General features: G+C 38.4%; 2 protein-coding genes across 3 annotated transcripts in view; both read right to left on the bottom strand.

Moving 5' to 3' along the window:
- Positions 1 to 338: 338 nt before the first annotated feature.
- Positions 339 to 7555, bottom strand: LOC111236613 (arachidonate 12-lipoxygenase, 12R-type-like). Its single transcript, XM_022765421.1, has 15 exons — positions 7448 to 7555; positions 7087 to 7264; positions 6525 to 6729; positions 6251 to 6332; positions 5776 to 5898; positions 5568 to 5671; positions 4910 to 5076; positions 4613 to 4756; positions 4201 to 4404; positions 3918 to 4004; positions 3640 to 3809; positions 2110 to 2231; positions 1830 to 1930; positions 1092 to 1262; positions 339 to 987 (listed from the first exon to the last, which is right to left on the bottom strand). Exons 2-15 carry the CDS (start codon positions 7237 to 7239, stop codon positions 808 to 810), a joined length of 2013 nt encoding a protein of 670 aa, XP_022621142.1. The 5' UTR covers positions 7240 to 7264; positions 7448 to 7555; the 3' UTR covers positions 339 to 807.
- A 687-nt stretch (positions 7556 to 8242) lies between these two features.
- The window catches only part of tbck (TBC1 domain containing kinase), a 47559-nt gene continuing 29922 nt past the window's right edge, over positions 8243 to 25879 (bottom strand). For both annotated transcript variants that reach the window (XM_022765434.1, XM_022765435.1), the window contains exons 24-26: positions 19515 to 19678; positions 14980 to 15139; positions 8243 to 8448 (exon numbers count right to left, since the gene is read on the bottom strand). In XM_022765434.1, the coding sequence (XP_022621155.1) occupies positions 8338 to 8448; positions 14980 to 15139; positions 19515 to 19678 (435 nt within the window). In that variant the 3' untranslated portion in view covers positions 8243 to 8337. The remainder of the gene's footprint in view (positions 8449 to 14979; positions 15140 to 19514; positions 19679 to 25879) is intronic.

Genomic DNA, 25879 nt, shown 5'->3' with positions numbered 1-25879 from the left:
TAGAAAAATACATATATGAATGCACTGACACAGCTAATGCCATCTATTAATATAATTGCCAGGAGCATCTCTTATCTTTGTTTTTGTAATAATGCAGATCCACATTAATTTAAGATCTTTATATAAATACTGGAATTTGGGGTGTGCCACCTACGTGCACTAACCTGAGAAATGGGAGTTTAAACTCAAGAAATTTTTAATCAATATGTTTTGCACTGTCTCTAATGAGGTGTTTGCTGTGATTACCAAATGATAAAGCAGGCACATGAATTTTATAATTATATACACCATCGCGTTTGTTTTCATTCTTATAGCACATGAAGCTCAATGACAAAAGCTTGATTGAACATTTCTTTTATCCGGAACATATTCAGAGCTACATTTTCAAACTGTAGCTCAGTTTATCAGCGCACAGCTACTACACAACACACATACACTCCTGTAATAGTTGATTCAGGAAAAATAACAGCTTTATTAATTGTTGTGTTTTGACAAAAAAAGAATAAAACAATAGTCCAATGACAGCAAACAATAGCAAACTTATCAATGCAGCAGATTCACATCTTGTATTTTACGATGTCTTTTTTTTTATAAACTGGTCTGTACTGATCTAGTGAAGCATGAGGAAAAAAGCAATTTTTAACATAGTTTGATTAATATAATAACTTTATACATCTATTCATCAATAGTTTCTTTCCACTATAGTATCAGTTAAAAACAGTGCGTGCAGTTCTTCCCCTGCTCCCTTTTAATCATGTGCAGCTGAATTTGACCAGCAGCTGAGGAGGTCACCACAGCTTCTGAGATTCAAATGGCAACACTGTTTTCTACCTCTTGTGGATCCATGTATGTGTATGGGATTTCCAGACTCCTGTTTCTGACTTTGATGGCTGTACTCAGCACTTCAAGTTCTCCCTGAAAATCCTTTATCAGCTTGTGGGGAATCTCCTCACTGAAATGGTCTTCATGGTACTGGCCAAGTGGGACCTGATGATAAGTGATACATCTTAAAATGTTGTTTGTTTGCTTTTTACTAACATTTCTGTAATGCTATGATTCATGTCATTTTTCATGAAGTCTTAAGTACTTACGAAGTCAGAAGACTGCCTGCTCAGTAGCCACATGGTGGCCATGCCCTGAACTGTTGTGCTGACATCAGGGAAAGTCTGCAGCATCGTGGCCTCGCTTGTTGTCCCCTTTGTGGTTGGTGGAGGGAGTTGTAGGGAGATGGGAGTGTTGGGCATCCAGCCACCGTAGTCATACTACAATAAACAGATAATTAACGGATAACTAGTTAATATGTTTTGAAATATAGAGTAGCACTGAGACTACGCTGTTGAATTTCTGCTAAAAACTATTATGTTCAATTAAAAAAAAAAGTAATTTTAAAAGCAGTATGTTTTTGGTGGCTTGGCTGGATGTCAGTCTGTTGCTCAGTCATTCCACTACTTTGCTGCAGACTGAAATATTTCAACAACTATTGGACAGATTGGCATGAAATTTTGTACAGACATTCATGGTCTCCAGAGGATGAATCCTAATGATGATTAAAATAAAAATCAGAATGTTTGCATTGTCCTTGTGAGCATGTTAGCATTTGCACTATTTAACTCAAAGCACCAGTTTTTTTTAAGTACAGTCTCACGGCCCTGCTGGTTGTAGACTCTTAGCCTTGTGTAAAGGTTATCCTCAAGGTCAGATGTCATTTATTTGGCCAGAATTCATCCATCTCTCTCCAGTTCAGAGAAAAACTGCAATGCCTCATCAACCCATTCCAAAAAAAAAATCAACACTATAACTGATTACCCCAGTAAAATAAAAGGACTCACCTGTCCAGTGTTGACAGCTGAGTGCTGGGCTGAGCCAGTGAAGATCACCATGGTGACAAACTTGATTAGCTCAGCCACAGTTGTAAATCTCTGAGGAATTCCTGAGAATTAGAGAGCATAAACTGCATTAGTAAAATAGGTAGTCAATAATCTAGAAGATTAAATTAAAGTTTGATTTATGATTGATTTATAATAATATTATGTACATACAGTATATGTGCTCATAAAGCACCATTCACCATCATAAAGACTGAGTTTTTTTTTTTTTTTTCAACCCCACCTGTGTCTGCTTGAGAAAGGAATCCATGTTCAAAAATGTCCATAATCCACTTCTGCAGCTCAGAGTCTTGCTGGACCTCAATGTCGTTCTTGTAGTAGTAGCTGAGTATTCCCTTCACAAACCTTTGAGAAATGTGGATAAGTACTGTAAAACACATTCCTACTTGACTTATACATTTTTTATACACACTGTAGTAGTAAGAAACTTTTTGTGAGATCATTTAATGGCCATCCCTTTAGCAGAAGACATTAGAGAGTTATCTTTTTTGGGAAGTTGGTGCAATGTTTGACAGAATGGACTATACAACTTTAAAAGAACAGTCTTCCCTAGTGTTAATTGAGAGTATGTGTATGTGTCCTCACTATGAGGACACATACACATACATATCAAATGTGTTAAGAAATATATTTTTTCCACCCCATTTACTTTTCAAGAATTATTTTGTTTTGTAAAACCATTATAACCTCCATGAAGGTAGAATTTATTGTGGGGCTGTTGAAATGTATTGGTTTTAGCAGGCAACTACTTCCAGTAGTGCCTCTTGCAAGAATGACAGAACATGTCTTTCAACATATACCATTCAGAGGAGATTACATTAAGCTGGGCTAACTGAAAGAATTAATGCAAAGAAACTGTTGGTAAAAAGGAGAAGAAGAGGGATAGATGGAGTGGGCCTTACAGTTTAACATGCACACATGTTTCAGGGTTGATGAAGGAAATTCTTTATGAGAAACATAAAGAGACCAAAAACTAGCAAATAGAAAGGGCAAGAACTGGGATATCTTATTTGCCAACATTAGGGCACCTTGTTGAGCATGGTCATTTATTTAAACAGCAAATTGACTTTTATTTACAGTACACTGACTAATCCAGCTGCAGTCAAATGTAAATGTCAGAACAGCCTGATATTTCAGTTATTACTGAATAGTAGTGGTAAAATTAAACCCTTACTCCATGGTAAAAGTCTGACTAAATAAAAGGTTGGCCATTCCCCAGTCTGGATATCAGTCTAGTCTCCCGTTGTGGAGTAGAATGGCCCAGCCAGGTGTCATTTACCAGGGCATGGAGCACAATTTTGGGGGTGAACTCAATGGAAGAAAATGTACCCTCTAATCCTGAATTTGTATTTTCAGGTTGCTTTCTTGTGAGTATTGGTGCTCTCTGCTGGAGCAATCTCACCAACACAGATGTGCTGCCTTTGTGCTGACCAGCTAATCTGTCCTGTTCCTCGTTACTGTCGCTTCAGTTGAGGAAACCATGTGATTCAGTTGTTTGCTTGGGTTCTAGTAAACAACACTACTTATGTTTAACAGCTGTTTTTCCCTGCAAGTGGAAATGGAAAGCAAATCTTCTGCTGAGATCTCTGATGTCAGCCATAACCCTAACTCTCATCTGAGAGACACACTGTGTAAATTATGTTTTTTCACTTCATTGAACTTCAAGGCCTCTAAATACATTCTAACTAACCCTAACAAGGGTTAATCTTTATACTGTATAAGGAAAATGCAGAAAGGAAACTGCCTATAGTACCTGTAGATGATATCCCAAAGCCGGAGTCCATCATCCCTGTAGTAGAAGTTTGGCACAGCCTTTAGCCCACGCTCTGCAATGTCGTCTGGTATACAGAGGGAGCTGTATTTCACTGATGACAGTGATCTGTTCAGGATTGGGAGCATAGCCTCTCCCCCGGAGGATGCAAACTAGAGAACAGTCAAATATAAAAGGAATATTAAGACAAACAGCGTTCATGATACTAAAAAGAATAATAACAAAGCATTGTGTAGGTAATCGTCTACCGAGCGTCTTACCTTTGTGAAAACTCCAGTCTCAGATATTAGAAGAAGCCGAGCTAAGTAGTTGATCTGCAGAGTGTAGCGAGTGTGTGGTATGAGGAGCTGAGGGAAAGAGGGAACTCTGTTAGTACCAATGTCACTTGTTGACAAAGCCAGAAATCTTAATGCTTCTCTGCCATTTAGCAGTGTGAAACATTTGAAAATATATTAAAAAAAAAGAATATTATTGTTCATCAAATTCAGTAGATAAATAAATCAGCAAATTGCGGTAAGTTCATGCACTCTACCATTCAGTTACCTTGTACAGCGGATGCACCATGGGCACGTTGCGCAGCAGTGACACCGCAAAAGCTTCGGCCAGCAGGTGAGTGCGCAGCAGGTGAGAGTTGAGTTGATGCTCATTGAAATCCGCGCTTCTCACAAAAATCTTGGCCAGCAACCAGTCGTACTCAGAATCAGTGGGAACAAAGATTGGATTGTCATCTGCTGGAGTCTGCTTCAGCTACAGGGCAAGATAAAGGGTGAAGGTTAATTCACCCCAATATCAGCAGAGAGGATACATACCCAGTGTCTTGCTTGAGGACAGATTTGTCTGCAGTAGATGCTTCATGTTGCAGCGGAGCCGGCATCTCACCTTTCAGTGATAGCCACCTTAATCAATACTCTAATTTACACCTTTAGGATCAGCCACATTTTAGTGCTAATCTCACCTGAATAGCAATTGGCATCAACTTGTCATCAGGTGTTTTGTGGAGCAGGACGAGGGGAGCCATCAGGTAGTGCTTCTTCCCATTGATGATGTTTGATGGAAGTCCATCCAAACGCTTGTAGTCACACAGGAATATGTTGCCTTTCTGTTTGAAATTTTAGTGAAGATAAGAAATTATTTGACCTCCGTACATACAGTGTGGACATTTGCATAGCGAACATGTAAGTGCAATCATGAGGTAAACATTGTTCTATCACTAAGATACAAGGACATTTTTCAGTCGGTGGGAAACAATTACCTTCATTTCATCTGCCAAGCTACACTGACCATGGAGGAAGACCATGTCATCAGTGACAGGAAAGTTACCGGGTAGGACTGTGCAACGTTGGATCAACATGGGGTTGACACCATTTAGAAACTGGTAGGCGAAGAGAGCATCCTCCTTCCAATGTTGCTGGACATAGTCTGGATGAAGAGCAGAGATGAATTTCACTGAGTTTAAAACTTGCTCTGCCACTATCATTATCTTAACTGTACACTGCATGTGAAACAGGGAAATGGGAAGCAATATGTTTCGCAGACTTCAGTGACTCTGGTAAGACTCAGTGTTGTTTATAGTTGTTTCAAAATCAGCTGTGAGTCTTGATTGTTTGCAGTTTACCACAGTTAATAGTTTTCTCATGAGCAAAGCCTAGAATTAGAAGGAAACTTCTCCATGTTTTGACGAACACACATTTCCGTCTCAGTCACATTTTTCTCCATTTAACATGGCAAGTAAAGAAGCCGGTAGACTATTCAGCATTCATCTTATCTTAGCGACAAAAAAATATAAATGTTTTTTAGGTTTTAGCGTAATGGAATACAGTTGAATGTCTGAATGAATGAATACTGTGGAATGAATACTATTATGCATACAGTATCAAGTATTACATTAACCTATCGTGATAGCACGGCACCTGATATGTCCGTCCGTTTGCAGCAGAACACCCGATTGATCGAATCAATATCAGTCCACTTCTCATTGCAATCATCAAGTCCCTTCAGGTTCAGCTCTGTCAACCTAGAAAACAAAAACAGAGTTACTTTATTATGATCCCTTAACTAATTTGATAAGCAGGCAGGTTAGAAGATACATAGATATCTGACACAATTAGAGGACTTTACCCAGCTGATGCAGTGTAGAGAAACTCTGTAGTCTTGGTGAAGGAGAAGCGGACCTCACAAGGCAGAGAAAGAGGGTTGTCTACCTTTATGCAGTGGGGTATTCCCTCTGCGTACACATGCCAGCTAGGAAAAATAGAACAGGGACGGCAATTTTAAATTATAATACGAGCAGAGTCGTGAGGAACTTTCAACAGTCTAGATACCAGTGTATCTGCAGTGCATCTGCAGCCTTAATTTAGAGCATCCAAGCATAATATACATGACAAGTATTCATGTATTCAATATTACAACTTTGCAACATATGTTACAGTGTAATGCATTTTCAGAAACCTTGGCAGGTGCCACAGTGTCATATGGTGGATAATTCATCAGTATATATGTCATGAATATATCCAACCAAAGGTGGGGGAGGTTTGGATGTGTGTTAGCTTTGGGGTGTACAATGCTAAAATTTGTACAAGCTCTGATCTCTCACCGATAGTCCTCCGCTCGCTGGTTCAGCTCCTGCTCTCGAGCGTACTGGCCAAGATTATGGTTGTCTTCAAAGACTTTCAGAGCTTAAAAAAAACAAAAAAAAAACAAGAACCTCAGCAAGGTTTTAAATTGTTGATATATACATATACAGTATGTTGGCATGGATTTGCTCTATAGCGTCCTTATAGTCTCGCTTGCAGAACCTGTCTATCTTGTATGTCTTCTGTAGTCAGTGTACAGCATACAGGATGTCAGACAAGCCAATTTCCACAAACCTTTTCCCTCTCTGAAGCGGTGCACCTCACTGTCAGTGATCCAGCGGTAGATGGGAAAGTGGTAGGTGTCTCCCTCTGGGGATTTCACTTCCACTTTGGCAGGAAACCACGAGTCTTGTGGAAAGAGCAGGAGATGCTTTTTGTCTAGTTCTATCAGAACCAGTTTTCCAAGAGAGGTAGGGCAGGACACAGTAAAAGTAGACACCTGGAGTAATGACAAAAACAGTTTGGAAAAAATGCAAACATGAGATGGAGATAAAGTGGATTTGACAACCAAGAACTGAGCTCTATAATCCAAATAATTAGGATACAATTACTGAATGCAGAAGAGTGGAAAAAACAAAACATGCCCTGAATGTAATATCAATATTGTGAAGCTGAGGCTTTTGGTTACTATGTGGCTGTAGGTTGCAGAGCTGCACATATCCTGTTGCTGCACACATGAGTCTGAGTTGGCAAGGGTTTACATCAGCCCCCTTAAATTGGTATTAAATGTGCCTATAGGCAAAGATGAGAAAGCATGCAGTAAATTTAAACATAGAGAAGGATATTCCCAACTTACTGCTCCTCTGAAGAAGGATGCGGCCCCTTTGAGGCTTAGGAGCCATGTTCGTTCGCTCTCCCCATCTGTGCCCACCAGCTTAATGAAGACATTGCTGAAAGTGGTGGCAGTGGCGAGATTGGTCGTGGATACTGTCACTTCATAATCCACCATTCTCACTCTGGAAAGCTGAAAAATCCTGGTCAGAAAAGAATAATAATAACTGATTGTTAACTGTCACTAGATGAACCTTTAAAATACTGGTATCACAACTGGCACTGGCAAAAGTTATAACAACTAATATTAAATTTGCTTTTTGCCATTGATCTTTTCCAGTCCAATTGTTGCTGGCTTGAATCATCAAATCAAGTATCTGTCTTACCTCTGTTAATGAGATCAAGAAGTTCCTTTGATGGAAATCATCACTGGTTTCTCTTTATATATATTCATTTTTGTGGGAGGGTCCCTACAGAAGCAATGCTGAACTCTAATGGAAGTTGACTGAACTGAAGTAATGGAATGTTGGACATGTATGAACAATTACCTGAAAACCACAGGGTTATGCAAGGCATTGGCTCACTAAATAAACTCAACCCTGTTTTTCACATTTAAATTTGACACCATCACGGTCAACTAGAAATATTAGCTCTGATTGAAATGTTAAAACAGAACTTTCACCAAAACAGTTTATCCAGATTTACCTGATAGTTTTATTATAAACAGCTGTAACATCATAAAAAAAAAATCTATAGCATGAAAAGTACATACTGCAGAATACAGACATAATTCAGTGACTTGTTAACCAGGCAAATGCAAATAAATCACCAAATGCGAAAATCACTGTATTATTTCTATTGTTTCTTACATAAACATTCAATACAATTCCCATGATCAACTGGCTCAGAACAGACAGACTGACACACATCAACAGGCAGCTCAATTCATCAGTGCAAGGTTACTATAGCACATAGCAATTGTTCCTAAAAATAAAAAACTAAAACTGATTCGTTCATTTTTGTTTTGCAAAAGAAAATAATAAAACACTTGTAAGTATATATGGAAATGAAATCAAACTGGGTTACGAAGATAATTATTTCAATGCAGTTTATCATTTTGAGCACAGTTTAATTAGAATGTGTAAGAAAAAAAGTCTAAATACAATGATGACATTGTTTTGTTTTTTTTGTTGCTTTTTTTCTTCACTTCAGCTCAAAATGCAATATACAGTCCATCCTCTCGTCCCTTGTGTTAATGTGAGGCTGAGGAACGGGGTCAGATCTGAGGGGAGGGGACAGTCAGGAGTCCAGTGGGCTTCAGCTTGTTGATCCCTCCGTCCAAGATACAAACCCGTGGGAAATTTACCTTGACCAGATGTGCTGCAAACTGGGAAGAAACAAAGAGGAGAGAAAGACGTTTAATTTTCCTCCCTCCATTGATTTGCAACCTCATACAACTCCAACATTGTTCAACACTGCACTCCTGCAGTTGCTTTACAAAGGAGATTCCATTTTTACGCAAAAACGACCCGTCAGCGATTAGGAAACCTGTTGATGGAGCATGTGTAATGCATTACTTAATGTGTGAGGTGTGTCAGTGCCAGTATATGTGTAAAAGACAAGGAAGTAAATTGAAAATTATAGAGGAAAATGATTTGCATAAAAGAAAAAGCACTTGCACGTCTGGAATGAACATGCCTCCAGGTCATGAAGGGGCTTACTCTCTCTGTCATAAGGACCAAATACTCATCCGTTTTGTGCTCACTGTTGATGAAATAATAACTCAAGACAAGTCTGAGAACACTTTGCAACAACTCATTGGACATTTGGACCTCACTATAGCTGGTGACATCAAGTGTGTGGTTCCACTACAGCAATGTTAGGCAATCTGATTACGAAACCTCTGCATCTAAATGAAAGATTTCATCACAGAGAACAGTTTTTACAAAACCTGAAACTGACAGATGAATGAGATTCAGCTGTGTCATGCAATGTGCAACCACGAGTTGGGACTTAATCTGAGATGCATAGCTTTATTTAAATGTTAGGAAAAAAAATGCCACAAAATTGCCACATATTCTGACTTTCTGTCTGGTAATTTATCTTCATTCACAGTTGGATTAATTCAATATTATCGTTTATCATCAGTGCAATTATTTTTTGATATGGTCATATCATGTCATTGCTTTACAAATTTATGTTGTCCAAATGATTCCAAATAAATAGCGATTAATACAACAAATTACTGAAGCTTTTATTTTAAATACTTGAAGACTTTTGTGTGACATATTGCTTATAATAGAGAAACAAGGTTATGTGGACTGAGCATAGGTTGAATGATTGTTAGAGCTATGCTGGGAAATAACCAAGGTCCTAGCACTCTAAATACCAATAAATGTCATAAAGTGGAATTTTGTGCCACTGTGGGAAGTACAACAAAACAAATGGTGGAGTCATGGAAACAATAAAGTAAATTAATAGGTGAATAACAACAACAACAACTTACATGCAAAAATACTCAAACAGATTCATTCACTCGTTTCATTTCATTTGTGTGTCTACCACAAAGCAACAAAGTGCAGTTTTAAAATTTCAGATTCAATTAGCTGAAATGCTCACGTAAAAAAAAAAAAAAAAAAAAAAAAAAAGCGCATAAAGAATCTGTCTTTCTTCTGAATGCCAATAGGGTTTAAATGTTAAAGGTTTACAGTAAAGCCTGACCACATAGTGAGTGGACTCATTGTTTTGCCCCAGAGCTAATGATAATGCCACTGGTGCGGTGCACAGAAATGTGAATGACATTTAAGCACAATTGAGTCCTTTTGTCGACCTTTAATTTCGTGACCTGTGTGGCTGAAAGGGCTGATGAATTACTGGGCTTTACAATGAAACTCGAATGGGGAATTTCAAGTGCGGGGTTGGTCAGGTGGGGTGTGGGGTTGGAGTGAGGCTGAGGGATATGTGGTCTGGCAAAAACACCACATCTTTAAACCCTTTCCGTTAACGAATTTCAATTGATCATATCATAAGTATGATTAATAGTGATCATACCTAATGCCTATATGATGATGGTGATGATGATGAACAATCATTATACTGATGTCTGTGTAACAACATTTTGTATTTATGCTTCAGTTTGAAGCACATGATAGTTACTGTGCAAAATATCAGAGGCACAAAAGCCACAAAATGTAGTAGACTATGTGCATGTGCTGATTATTACACATGAGCCATTGACAGTTTACAAATAGATAAATTAATACTCCAGTCTCTCTGCAAATGAATTCTTCCATTACTCTGTACCAATTAGTTTTTGGAGCAGTTGCAACCAAGTCAGACAGTGAGATCCTGCTGCTGCTTCCTAAAAAATGCAAGACCCTCTCCTCAATTAAGGAGAACTTATTATTTTTCTCTCTTACTTTCCAACATATGGAAGGAGGACATCTTTTCTAAATTGGGATGTTGCCTGAAGCAACATCCCTGCTGAGTTTTTGAATTTATGTTTGGCTAATTTATTCCAAAGAGAGCACAAAAGGAGAATTTATAATGATCAATACAGTTCTCTGTTCTGTTACGCTGAAGTGAGCAAAGTTATTTTTGTGCTCTGAAATGTCAATGATTTATGTAAAACACAGTTTCAGCCTTGGCTAATGTCCTAGTGTCTTTTAGACAAAGAAAAAAAAAAGTACTACTGTGCATAGGACTAGCTGATCAGGCCAAAAGATCATATGACAATCTTTTTGGGTAGAATCACAATCCACGATCTGAATCATGAGTCTGCCCACAGATTCAGTTGACCTCATCTGATCACATGATTAGTTGTGCATATGGTTGCCTGCATGGACACAAACTGTGTCACTTCAACCCAAGGCTAAAGGCCCAACTCATGAATCTCTGCATCCTCTTTGCGCTACAATTTTATTCTGAAAATCCTGATTAGAGATTTGTATTTTCCCGCCACTCTGGCACTTCTTTCGGATGTTTGTCCGCTTGCTGCAACCCTTTGCCCACAATGCTGTTTTGTTATTTATGTGTGAGGTGCAATATCTAAGTATTTTAATTAGAACATTAAGTCACTGCTAGCCAGCTAGCAGTGACTTAATGAAGCTCATCCCACGTCATGTTTCACTGCCTGCAGGCAGGTTTCTCCTGCGGGTGGACTGCAACTCCATCGTCTTGGGAGTGCAGCTGGAGACGGTTGTTCTTGTTCTGCTCCGGTGGTTAACTTGTATATGTGCTGCTATGCCAAAGTTGCAGAGCAGAGCAAGGACTGCCGTCGCCCAGCTGCAGTTAGCGGGCTAGCTGTTTAGCAATTGACAATGGGTTGGTTAGCAGCGACTGAAGTTTTTAAATTAAATATCTAAGTATAATCCCCTTTAATGACACAATCTATATGTGATTCATCTGAAAATGAGATCATATGCCAACGTAAGATCGTCCAAAGCCATTATTATTTATCCTGAAGAACGTCATGAATGTCCAAAATTATACCAAATGTACCAAATTTCATGGTAATCAATCCAATAGTTGTCAAAACATTTCTGATAACCTCAAATGTCAACCTCATGGTGGAGATAGAGGAAGAGTAAAGGGATCACCAAATTCATGAGGATACATCATCTAGAAAGCGTGAACGCACAAACAAAATTTTGTGCCAGTCCACCAGTTAGATGTTGAAATATTTCACTGAATCAGAGCAGACTTGAATCTGTTTGTGACACTAAATAAAAAGCTGAGCATCATTCATGTGAAAATGTCATGGCAACAGCTCTTGGACTATGAAACACCGTAAGAGTTGTGATAATGATGCTGGTAAGTTATTTCACATGAAAATGTTTCTTTTGGGTGGGGATTAGGATAATTCAAAACAATAACTGCTTTACCAATTCCTGACAGAATGAAATATTTTGTCAAACAGTAGCATGATCGTATTAAACACCTGGTCTTGTGCAGTTCATCTATGCCGCCAGTGTGATCCAGTGGATGATCAGAGGGATTTAAAAGGAAACAATATGACCCTGAGGTCTTCTTTCACTGCCCTCTTATGACCCTGTTGCAGGACACTAACAAGATGTCACATTTCATGAAAAATCTTGGAAAAGAAGAATACAGAGCTAACTTTTTTTTTTTATTTTGGGTTTAAAAATACCCCTGTGTTGTTATCTGTAAGGATTACTTGCTGAGTTACCACATGGTTATTCTGGTTTTCTTTTTAAATGTTGGAACTTTTTTTCTTAATATAAATTTTCATTGGAAATTCAGTGACAGCAGTCATACCCATAATACAAAAAGATGTTTTTCATGTTATTTCTGTGTCCCTTTTTGCCCACCCAATTATTTGATCCACATGTTCTCAGCCACCTGCTGAACAATCATTTTGAACCCTGCAGTAGGGTGACTACCCATCATAAAGAAGTAAATAATAAAATAAAATAATTAAATTAAATAAAACAGAATTTTTTAAAGCATATTTGATAAGTACAGAAATCAGCAGTCAATCTACCGATCCTTTTGTTTTTCATGCTTATCATAGAAAAACTAGCACCCCCGAAACAAGACTACCAGAGTCTATAGCCATACCAGTGGCTCTGTGAGACAGTACTTAGGCACTTTGGTGCTTTGAGATGACTGCAACATGCTCAGAATGATAATGCTATCTGGGATCTGGGAACCATGAATCTCCATTGAAAATTTCATGGCAATCCAATAGTTGTTGAGATATTTCATTATGAACCAACAGACTATGAACCAAGACACTGCCATCCCCAAGGCACTGCCACTAGCAAGTCTAAAAATGTAACAGTAAACTGGGGGAGAATTTAGGGATTTAGATGTGCCACAGGGGGGTTTAAACAGCAGTTTAAGTGGATTCCAGTTGGAATGAAATATTTAGGTATTGGGCTGCGTATCACTTCTATTAAGACGGTCCTACTAATTCAAGAAATAAAGGCAATATGGATAAATGGAAACTGATAAACCTCTAATGGGAAAAATTAATACGATAAAGATAGCTGTTGCCCCACAATTTAATTACATCTTTATATAATCATCCGAGTATCTACGGAATGTAAAAAACAAAGAATCAGTCTGAAAAAACTGTGTGCCTCAAGAGATAATGGAGGACTGGCTCTCCCAATTCATGAAATTATATTATTATATTACTATATTATATATTATTATATACATGGAATTATAACATGGCATTTGTGTTAGAAGAAGAAAAGAATAAACTAGCAAGACACTTGGCAAATTATGATTCTAACCCTGGGTAGGTAAAGCAGGAAAAAGTACTTGCAGCTCCATCTAATGTTGTAGAACTATTATCATAGAAGGCAGAAAAAAAAGACAGAAGAAAAAGACCATTTTACAACACTCCAATGGGCATGGGCAAGAGTAAATACAAGTTTGGCAATATCATAAGAAAAACAGAGATACTCTTCCTATGGAATAACCCCTCAATCTGTATAGTGAAAGATCCTTTCTATAGGATAAACGGCAAAAGAAATCCATGTTATCAGTGACCTGTATAGAGATACAGCTGAGGAGCAGTGTGGGTCCTTTCTCTGGGCTAAAGAGGGAAGAAGAAGAAGAAGAAGAGAATTCTCCTGGCATATTACTCTGCATCACTATTTTATAATTTACTGATGCAGATATTAATATGGTTAAGGGATCTTGATAGTGAGATTAGGGAAGATTTATGGCAGGATGTGATCTCAAATGTAGGCTGGGCTAGGGGATGCAAGAAGTAATTTCATCCATTATAAAATTGTAGATATTATCCCATCTAGATTTTATCCTTCATCCCTGAAATTGTCTGAAATTGTTTTAAATGGGCTTAACCCATACATTAAAGGAGCTATTTTTAAGCTTAGCTATTGCTACATATGCAACGTTAGCATTAACACGTGTTTACTTTCCAGTCTTACCAAGAGCTTCAGCAGTGTCTTTATTTTTATTGAGCTATGTCATATTTGTACTATTCGCCTTTTGTCTTTCAGCTAGTGCCTGTAATGAAGCCAGTGGTGGAGCCTGTAGCAGCCTGTAATCTATTTCATGTTTTTGAACTGCTGCACACTTTGGTTCATGCAGGGTGAATAAAAATTCCACTGCATCGCCAGTTTACCTTTCGTGCACCTCTTTTTTCACTTTCCGCAGAATAAAAATGTACATGGAGCTGAATTACATCTGTAAACTGCTCTGTTTCGAGTTGTCCTGTTTTATGACACATTGTCGAATTGGTAAAACATATTCCCACATTGGTTTTTCTTGACTTTTAAAAGTATTCTCTATCTGTGATTTTGTAGAAGTACACAGTAATGTGGCAATAATTGGGGGCTGGGGACGGATGGCTAGGAGGAGGTCTACTGAAAAAGAATAGCTCAGAGCACCTCATTAATAAAAGACGGAAGAAATGAACTTGAACTAGTTCATTTTTGAGGTCTATGAACATAATTCAAAATTTAACTATGAACATTCATTTATTCTGTGTGAATTGAACTTTGAACTAGCTCTTGTGAAGTGTGAACTTGCACAACACTGCCCTTGGTTATCTACACTACACCTGCATTAACTTCTGTTCTCTCAATATTTCAAATGCACTTTAAAACAATGCTGACCTGTCTGCCTAAGATATTACAAAAGTCTTACAACAGCTCAAGAGATTAATTTACTTAATTTAACAATCCAGTATACAGTGTTTTATACCTTCATATAATTTGCAGCAAAATTGAGCACCAATGCATCGAGCGAAAATCCAAAATATTTAACTAATGAATAACATCACTGGTGTAAGCCTAAACCATAATTTCAGTCCAATGAAATATGATGGTGCTGTGTGCTCATTCATATGTAATTATATCAGAGAACTAAATATGCTGATATGGTTAACAGAGGTGCATCTGTGTGGCTGCTTTCTCACCATAGCAGCACTCTTCATGGCGTGGCTGATGACCACAATGACACGTCCTCTGTAGTTCTGGAGGACTCCTGTTGCAGGACACTGCACCAGCTCACCGTCGGGGCTGAACACTGCGTTGAAGGGAATGTTGATGCTGCCAGAAATATGGCCTCTGCTGTAGCTGGAGGCAAGGGAGTTAAGGAACACAGCTTTGAACAGGTACATCGTTTCCTGAGATCGCTGGCCCGCCTAACAACTGCAGTGCACCTTGTTTTTGGTTTTTTTTACCATACAGGCACACCTTAAATTGCTTCATATCAGTTCATGTTTTGTGTCAGTGACACCCCTAATTATGTCAATGACACCCTAATTAGAGTGACTGACTTCCAATACAAGAAGCACTTGAAACAGGTTTCAAGGTAGTAGTATGGGGAGAATAGCTCTGACGGGGGGGAAGGAGGTGGAGGAATAAAAACATAGGAGATACAATAAGGGAGTCAGCAGGAGAAACCAAAGGAAAAAGAGAATGACTAGATCTTAGTGAGAGATTTGCTGGAAAAGTGGTATATAGTTGTATAATAACTCCTGAGAAATTGAGGTTGTCCTATTTCTTGAATTGTAGCTATTGACATTATTGCTGAATATTTCAAGAAAAATGATGCACGACAGTCACATTACTATGATCACTAAAACATACACACAGCTGCTAAACGAACATAAAGAGTCAGGATGTTACATAATGCTGTGTACAGTATAATCCACCAACTGACAAATCCAATTGTGTTACATTTAGCCCTGAAATCACAAGAGGTACATGTCTCTTGTTTTACAGAAGAGAATTTCCACCAGGCACCTAGACAGCTAAATCTAGATTACCCTGATTTCCCCCCACAAAGGTCTTAATTTAATCCACTTTTTGTGACCGCAGACACCCACAACAGAGCTTTGCCTAAGATCACAATAAAGGTGAACATGGGTTGCCAAATCCTGTGAAAGTGGTCAAATCCCTTTTGTCCATGTGTTTTAGCCTGAGGAGCCTGTCTATCAGGAGGCTCCGGTGCAGGAATTTGGCAAGAACAACTGCTTCAAAACTTCAAAATCCTTACTCTATCCACTAATCCTAATTGATTAATGGCTCTTTACCCTCTTAGACAATTACCATTCCACTGATGAGCTGAAGGGTGAGGCTCACTCCTTCTGGTGTGCAGCATTTTTTTTTTTTTTTTTTTTTTTAATAGACAGGGTTTTCTGGGCCACTATATGCCTAGTAATAAATAGAAACTGTCTATCTGCAAGCAAAATTAATTTATGTAATACTGTAATTTTGTGCAGAGCTACTAAAAAGATGGGTAAAGAGGCTAATGAATTTGGCAAGCAGAAGAAATTTCCATTTTTAATCTAAGGAAGTTACAGGGAATGTATTTGGATGGGACCCACATTAAAAATAACTGCCTTGTTTTCATCGTTTTGATCATTTCAGCTAACCCAGTGAGTTTTTTTTTTAATTGGTTATTTAGCTTAAGAAGCATGAGAATTTTCTCAAGCACCCATTAAGGAACACTTGATCCTTCAGTTTTGTCAAAAAAATTTCAAATCACCACTCGTGGAGATACGTGGTTTCCTTTGGAAGGCAAACAAACACACATAATCTACACCCAGTGGTTGCAAAGAGACTCTCCACTTCATATACACAGGTATCGTATTGTTTAGCTTAACAAAGTTTCCTTTTCACATGGCTGTACATTCTACATTAAAATATACTGGTTGTGATTATCGGATGACTGTTACAAGACTAAAGAAAAAGATCAAATATATTATGGAAAAGAGGAAGTTATGGCCAGGAGAATGCATTTTGCTCGGGTCTACAGGCTAATCTCACCTGTTTCTCAGACTGCAGCACGTGGTGGAGCAGCTTGGGTGGGTATGAAGGGCCTAACTGAATGTTGCAGAATCTGGCAGCACATAACTGGAGCAGATCACTCCTCCCGAATCTGCCCATACTTGCCTTTGATGGGAACCAAGCTGTTGTAGTCTCTTTGCTTGTGGTTTGGTTAAAACTCTGGCACCAAGTCAAGAGGTAAGTGAGAGATCAGAGTCACTTTGGGGTAAAGAGAGAGGCTTCTTGCAAGCATGTGCGCAACTGTGTACAATTTTTTTTTTCTTTTCTGTGTGTCATGACCGTTTAACCTTTCTTTTTGTATCATTCATGGGTGAATGGTAACATTAGTTGGTCAGAAATTACAGTTTTACAGTAGAGTACAGAGTTTCACATATCAGACCGGCGTAGATATGGCACAGGCATATCAGATACGAACAAGTACAGACATGCTATAAACACAACATGCATTAATTCAGAAGCAGATTGGTTACAGCTTCTATAGGGACATGACACACCCTCAAGGATTTGGACTCTAACCTTGCAGAATCACTTTGGCACTCTTCAGAGTTTGAACAGTGACAAATCTCTAAAGCTGAGGAGTTTACCTGTATGTGAGCCAGAACATAAATGTCAGTGAGGCTGTTTGCACTGAGTTGTAGTCATTTTCTGTGCACCTGCATTTGTGTTATTCTTGCATGCCTCCACCTCTGAGCCAATACAGGAAAACGTAACTGGAATCAATCACAACACACTGTGAACAGCGGAGAAAGATGGCAGTTTTGTAACTTTACCAAATGACTCCATTTGATTCTACATTCATAAAATCAGTAAGCGTTTTTCGTTCATGTCACCTTCCAACCTACTAGACTAAACAAGACAAAATAGTTTTGTTGTACGTCTTTAAAAGGCACATAGAAATCTGTAAAGAAATAAACGTAGGGTCCAAGAATGCTTCTACTGAATGTCAGAGACCGGCAGTGTTTAAGCATATGAGACTGTCTCCTAACAACAAGCAGCAGCAGCAGCAGTGAAGAATGTGCTGCACAGGAAAAATAACTTTCATACATTGTTTTGATAAAATAGAATATATTTTAAGAGAAGGCTTAACAACAAAAACAACCTGAGGGTAATGTGGGATGGTAACAGAGGGATGAGTAAGATTTGAGGACTTACTATTTTATCATAAATAACAACAAATTAAACAAAAACAGCTCATTAAGCAAATCACAACATTTTCTCAGCACACAGCTAATTGAACAGTACCTGTTAAAGTACTATACCTGTACTGTACGATAAAGTAAGACCGCCGTAGGCAGAATCAGCTCAGTGCCAATTCTGGGCAGCACTGATCACTGCTGCCAAGTGAACATGAAATCTAGACATTTCTAGGCTGGAAGAAAGTACAAGAAACTAGGTACTGTCTGTACAAAGGAGCTGTGTGGTGTTTAACCTAAACCTGTCACTAGCGCAGCATTAAGTGACAGAATTTCTAGAGTTTCTATTATTATTCATGTGATGCAGAGCAAATCACCTGAAGAGCAAAGAGTTTCCCCGACCCACAGCAATTAATTTAGGAGGTAATCCGATGGGTTGATAGTACTGCTACATGATTCAATTCTATAAGCAGCCTAAGGCATAAAAACCCCTGCATGGATCTTATTTAAAGATTTTTTTTTTTTTTTTTTTTTTTACAGCCTCTGACACAATGTAGCCTGTAAATTTCCAGTGATATTTTTAATGCAAATGATTTTATTTTTCAGCTCCTTTAGAGTCAGTCTTCATATTTCCCTTACTTCTCTGGGTATGGGAGCTGGGTTGTGTCTATTAAAAGTGTTGTAAAGCAGCCAGACAAAATACTGATGTGCAGGAGATTTGCACACACACACCTGTTGTTGCACCAAACACGTTGCACACAGTAGTTCTCTTATTGCCTGACATATTTCACACATTAACTGTAACAGCAAGACATAACCAGAATCTATGTCATCACTGCCAATCCCCACATGGACCCTGAAGAATTCAGTCAATATTTTTATTATATCATTGTTTCCCATTGTTTTCTTTCAGAATTTCATTCATTTTTATTGTCTGTACTATATCCTTACTGCAGACAAACGCCCTCTGCTGTACAGTAACACCAGATTTGCCATTCACTGGCAAGTGAACTGACCCAGCCTCTTTTCAGTTCAGTCAGACTGAACACTGGCATCCAGAAAATACTGTTTGTTTATATTGTTTTCAAGCAATGTTGTGTATGTTGTCTTTGATAAGAGGCTGTATAATTTACAACTTTGTGGAATGCTGCTTTTAACCATGTAGCCGTGCTAGCCCCCATCATTAATATTTACATCATACCCACATCACATACTGTCTCGTCAGCCTGAGATTTTCACTAAGTATCACCACCAGAAAGCTTCAAGTTGGAGCGTGTTTGCTGACATAAATTTTACTGTAACAATAGCCTTGCCTTTAACTGTCAGTGCTACAGAAAAAAAATTGTTCCTTTGGTTTTGTGTGACACAATCCAAGGTTGATTAAACAAGCTTCACCATCTGCGAAGCTGACAAAACAAAAATTGAGCAATGCACTCATATCTTCAAATGTAATCAAAGTTAAGATGAAGAGGTGACAGACTGACAGGTTAAGTTTCGTAGCTACACAGAAATGGTAAGGATACTCCTCTACACTGCGGATGTCGACAGCAACAATTTTGGGCTTGCCAGCTTTGGTTCGCTTGGTGGGCCCAGTCAGTGACAGCTCACAGAGGTCAATTAAGTCCTCAGCCGAGATCCTGGGCGATACTTCTGCTTTCAGGTCACACAGCGCCAGAGGCTCCCGGGACTACAAGAGAGGAAGTCACAGGAGATCAGATGAAGAGGGAGAAAATTATAGTGCAGGCTTTCAGAGAATTTCTGAACATAATTTGAATAATGGAATTTGGAAAAGTAATCACTAAAAAATGACACAAGAGAGACAGAAAGAATAGTGTCGGGTTGGATATTATAGTTTCTTTAAAACCAGGAGACAAGTAATTAGGCCTGAATGTCATCTATGGGAACTAAATCTCCTATGTATTAAATATATATTTGACACCATCCTTTAAAACAGTTTGTCCCAGTAACTCGGAAGAAAATTTCATTATGTATTACTATACAAAAAAAGCAGTATTACAGCTGAGAAACCACAGCAGATGACCAGCAGTATTGGCCAGAACATGATCTGTTGCCAGTGTCCACCTGCACTGCCAAATGAGTTCATTAAACCAACCAACCCCAGGCATGGCTGCAGGGGACTAAACCAAGGTCCGCATTGGTGAGCAAGTGTTATACCTCTGTGATTTCCAGATGCCCTGGAATCATTTCAATCATAACATGTAAAAAAAAAAAAAAAAAAAAAAAAAAAAAAAAAAAACCAAACAAGATGATGACAGTTTTTCCCAAGTCCCCTCCAAAAAAAAACCCTAACAAACAAATCTATTGTGTTAATGACTGGTTATTTAGCAGCCTGGTATTTCTCTTCATTTATATGCAAATTAAATAGGTGAGAAATGCTAACAGCATTATCTATGAATTTCAGCACACTGTGTGAAAGGCATTTATAGAACAGAGAAAGGCCAACTGCACGTCGAGTAGGTTAAGTGCCAAGGCTCTGCCATCCATGAAATAAAATGTTTGAAAGCAGCTAACTCCACTGGCTAGCTGAACAATCTTCCGCCCACCCAACAGTGAAGCAGAAGTCAGTCGTCCAGAGTCCAGAAAGGATTTACATTTTTTTTTTTTTTTTTTTTTGGACAAGAATTGTAACAATGTAATGTAACAATTTTGTGCACTTGAGCTTGTGTCCTGAAATCCAGGTATTAGCACAGTGTTTTTTAATCATCTTACAGTGCACAATGTTGCTCATTTACACATTCCTTTACTATATAATAAATATTTAGCCCTCCAAGTGAAGTTCTAATAACTTACAATACTGTACACAGTGGTGGAAAGTACTAAGTACATTTACTCAAGTAGTGTGCTTAAGTAGTTTTTTATAGTCTTTCCATTTTATGCTTCCACTCCACTAACCAGAAACATTGTACTCTTTACTCCACCAGGATTTTACATCTAAACATATGATCAGCTTATGTATGTCAGCATGATGTATTGCTGTGGATTAAACTGCCCATACAGCAGTTTATACACTGTTGATTTCACTGCATAAACATTTGTTCTAGCCACCGGCACACACTGCTGATCATGATATTTAAAGTCTATTTGTAAGTTTTCTCTGCGTTTTCTCTATGTGTGTTTTTTTTTTTTTTACCAGGGCAGTGGTGGTGATTGTCGCTTGCCAACAGCTTTGGCCATCGTTGCGTTTACAAGACAAGAGTTTATAATACACCCTCCCTCTGAGCCACGCTACATCCTCAGGGCAGATTAGAGGCTACAGTGAGTCACTATTGGATAGTGACGACACCGGGCAGGGGCTAGCTGGTTGGTGTGTTAACTTCCGTAGAAGAAAATACAAGATAAGGACAAGCGTTAACTTCAGCTGCTACTGTAAACATTGGTTTGCGTAGAAATAGCAAAACTTACTTATAGTCCCTTTGATTAATTGTTGTCTCCATCTCTAATTCTTCTGTATAGTTTAATTTGAGCAAAACATTAACCCATATACAGAATGAGTAAATTACTCTAGGTAATTACTCTATCATATCAACTTAAGTAGTACAATATCTGAAACAAACCCTTCCAATGAAGTGTAAAAAACAAGTTTTGTTCCTCTAGCCAAAATCATATAGTGGTGGTTATTTGACTCACACTGTCAGTCTTGCATACTCTGACTGCAGGGTTTTACTGAGGCCTTATTCTGAGTACATCTGAAACAATTTCTTTCTTTGTAAAGCTTGGCTGTAGGCTGAGACAAGAGAGGTGTAAAGCTGTTACATTTCCTCTTTCAAATTTTCTCAAACAATTGGGTTTTTGTTTCTGCTTCTATTAAATATTCAGAGTCTGATTATTTCAATAGGTAACTGATTTTCAGCTGTGATCACGGCAAAATCTCTTGTCTCTACTCTCTGCAGTAATCATTTGTATAGATGTGTCTAAAGGGTGCAGCCTCACTGTGCTGCATCAACACAGAGTCAGAAAGGGATTTGAGGAGTGTTGCATCTTTTTCACCAAACAACTTTATTCTGCTCTCTTGAATTATCTACAGACAGCTTGACAATAGTTATTCTAGGCAACACGAGAGAGCTCAAGCAGAGCTGGGATCTACATATTCATGATGTCTTACTGCCATGACCAACAGTTTGGTGTGCTGCTGAGAAAATGTCACTCACCTCTGGGATTTTCTTTCTCAACTTTCAATCTCATGTCTAACAACTGCTGACAAGTAAATACATACTGCGCCACGTTGATGCAATACATCAGCCCTGCAATAAATACTACCATACACATAATGTTCACTTTTTGTCGAGCCTACCACGCAAGTTGTTTGAGTTTTAAATCAGTACCATGGTATGTTTGATACTTTGTTTTGGTGGAATACTGAACTATATTTTATTGACAGTTGGGTCCAATATTTTGTCCACCTCATTGACACATATGGAGATGCAAAAATATTAGAAACACCTAACAGCAAATTGTTTAGCTGACATGATAAGCCATCCACATCCTGATGCATCTTGTGCCTAAACAATAGCGACGCTTAAATAAATGGCATTTGCTGCTCTAAATAGTTTCTTTTCTCTGAAAGCTGATATTTTATTTTATAAAAGTTTTCTTAAATGTTTATGGACTTGATCTTTGTTTCAGGCCATGCCAACGATAAAACACAATGGAAACCCTGAATATAACACAGTGAAACAAAAACCACTATAAAATACACAAGCAAATTTCCCATGGAGTCATTCTACACCTCTACATCAAAGTGATAATACGTTTCAAATAGGCAGCATTTATTACATCACTGACATCACAGTGTGCATGTCAATCCCAGATTTCAGCCCTGCTGCTGACATGCTGCTGTGACACTAACTGGTCCTGACTTTGATGGCTACAAGAAAATAATGGGAAAAGACAGAGATTTCATGGCAATGCCCTTTAAAAAATGTAATTGTAATAAGGCATGGTTACAGTGTTACAATCAGAGAAGTATGTCTAAACCAGCTTAGACATACTTGATCAGGTGCCGCGAAAACTATGAAGAACTTGAGAGTAAACTGGGATGTGACTGCCAAAGAACACACCTGCTCTACACACCCAGTAAAAGCCGCCTGTGTAGACAAGCTGTAGACTCCAGCTCTAGACTGTAGCTTGCAAATGTAAAAAACAGTAAGGTGATTGATGTCTTTCATTTACTGTTTTGTTTTCTGTCTGTTTTGACACTTAATGCATCTTTCACTTGTCAAAGAAACCCTTTAACGGAAACCACAGGAAGAGGAACTGGGGGGGGGGGGATCCCTCATGCAATTGATGCTGTGTGTATACTTCAATGCAAGTTTTATCAAAAAACAACCATTCCTACATCTTTTTCAAATGATTTCCTTATATTACACAGCACCATTTTATTTATTCTTTTTTCAGATATGGTAAAGGCAATGAAAAAGACTTTATTTCATTGCTTCACAAATCTAAAGAAACAATTCAAGCGAGACTAGCAGGCTAAAAGAAAACAATGAATCTCCACAGAGATAACTTAGCATGCTTGAGCGATAGATAAAATGACATGCTACATGGTAAGTGATTTGAATACATTTTCAATTTGTCAGCGTAGTGTAAGTGCTATTTACATACTGTCACTGTAAACACATGTAAACTGAAATTAATAATTTTCTGCATGATGACACTCTCCAGCAGCAGCAAGATATAAATGAAATGTTCAAAACTGAACAAATTAACAGGCTGATCAAAATTATAAAATGGCCCAGCAACTACTCAACAGTAAATGGGCATGTTTTTGTATTTTTGTTATACAGTAAATATCTAATAAAATATTATGAATATGAGTTTGAAATTATGAATTATCAAAATATCTGAATATTTTCTCATTCTGGCCTTGCTGCTTTTCAATTTACATTTTACTGCACAAATGCAGAGGTCATGGTTGAATTTCATGGGATCCAGGGATACCTGGGCTCTCTTTAAAGATACCTAAGTGTCCTCGATAGCACTTACTTCTGGTAAGTGAAGGTTATTTCAATTCCAAAGGGATCACATTGGCACCACATTGAATGTGAAAGGGTAGTTTGGTTTTGGACAAGATAGAGTTTGTGTGTGTTCAGCTGGGTCTTAACCTCCTGAGCTGACAGGGCTTTTCACTGTGATGAGCCACAATTACAGCAAGTCCTGTTGACTCACACACATGCCAGTTTATGGCTGAAGCAATGGTGCATGCAGCTGTTTTCATGCGTGTATGAATAATCACTGGAGTCACACACTGTAGCGTGCTAGGTGTAAAGATGTTGGTCGATATAAAATGCAATCTGCTTCTTGTCTCATGCAGGCAGGTACTCCAGATAATGGGTAAAGATAGGGTAAAAGACAAGAAGGGGTACAATAAGAACAGGTATTTACTGATAAGTAAATGCGTACTTCAGTTTATTGTTCAGTGACTCTTGTGACCTGTATATGTTGCTCAGCTTTTGTCTAAATAAACACTAAACAGACAAAAAAAGTGGTGAAAATGGCAGAGTGGGTCCGTCAGTCTGCCTTTAAGGAACACTTTTTAAAGATTACACTAGAGTAAAAGGAAAAGCCTTTTAAGTACATGGTATGCACTTAGCAAAAGACCATGGTTGTGTCTGAAATCACTCACTCATTCATTACTCCTTATTCACCATCTAGGGAGTCCTGTGTAGAGGACTATATAGTGAGCTCATCAGCAAAATTAACACTACTCGGGTCATTTTCTCTGCACCATTTTTCTTTTCATAAATATAAGCGCAATGCATGATGGTGTATATTGCTTGGTTAGTGACCATCGGTCAGTAAATAAAGATGGACGTAGCCTCCTTGACATCACCCATAGGCTTCTGAAGAGCAGTTTTGAAGCTGAGAATAGGCTGCTCCGCATTCGCCATCCTGGCAGTGCCTAACTCAGCCGAACTCCCAGATAATCCAAAAATGGGCAAAGTAGTGGGGCACATGTGAAGCAGAGACTTCAGTTCATGCCGGTTTGTGGCAAACATAAACTCACCCACCTGTCACTCAAAGTGGAACACACTCAATTATGTATAACTTTAAGCCTTAATAAAATTTAAAACAGGTGAGTTATATGAAAATTCCCCCCTGGTACAGTTGTCATGAAGGAGGAAATTAGCTATAGAGACCAAAACTGTTTTTTGTTTTAGGCTGTAAACATGTTTATTTCTGTTGTAAAGTTGGACATTTTAACATGGGAGTCTATGGCGACTGACTCCATTTTTGAGCCAGCCTCAAGTGGCCATTCAAGGAATTGCAATTTTTGGTTCTTCTATGTTGGCTTCATTTTTCAGCCTTGGGGGTTGCTGCACAGTCATACACTACTTTTCACTGTGCATTGTGGGATACTATAAGACCACTATATAGGGTATACTTCTCACTGTACATTCAAAAAGCACTACAAAATGGCAAACTCACTATATAGTGGACTATTGGGAGTGGTAAGTGATTTCAGACACACCAATACTAATCTCTGTAGACATCATTAAAGAATAACTGATGGACGAGTGTTCAGCCAACATGATGTGTTTGGAAATTTTGAACATTTCTGTGGAAGGTCATCAGCTAGGTTATATACTGTTATGACAAAATGTAGGAGATCCTGCTAAATCATTATAAAACACCTGTGGGTTAGTTTGATGGCAGCAAATCGGTGCTATCGGCTCAGTCATCATGTACTGTGGAAGCAGAGGTACCACCCTGATGCTCAGAGTCCTGTGCTAAGAGCTAAATGCTAAGCTGTGCACTGTTGTATTCAACTGGATTGTACTGTCTGTGACAGTGTCTGAAAAGTAGATGAGGACGACATTGGACAGCTCCATAGAGCTGAATGGGCTCATCTGCTTGGCTGGGCTCA

The sequence above is a fragment of the Seriola dumerili genome, unplaced genomic scaffold (assembly GCF_002260705.1).
Source record: "Seriola dumerili isolate Sdu_G_001 unplaced genomic scaffold, Sdu_1.0 BDQW01000686.1, whole genome shotgun sequence".
In the NCBI taxonomy this organism is placed as follows: domain Eukaryota; kingdom Metazoa; phylum Chordata; class Actinopteri; order Carangiformes; family Carangidae; genus Seriola; species Seriola dumerili.
Note: the sequence above shows the minus strand (reverse complement) of the source record. Positions and strands in the feature narration are given on the sequence as shown.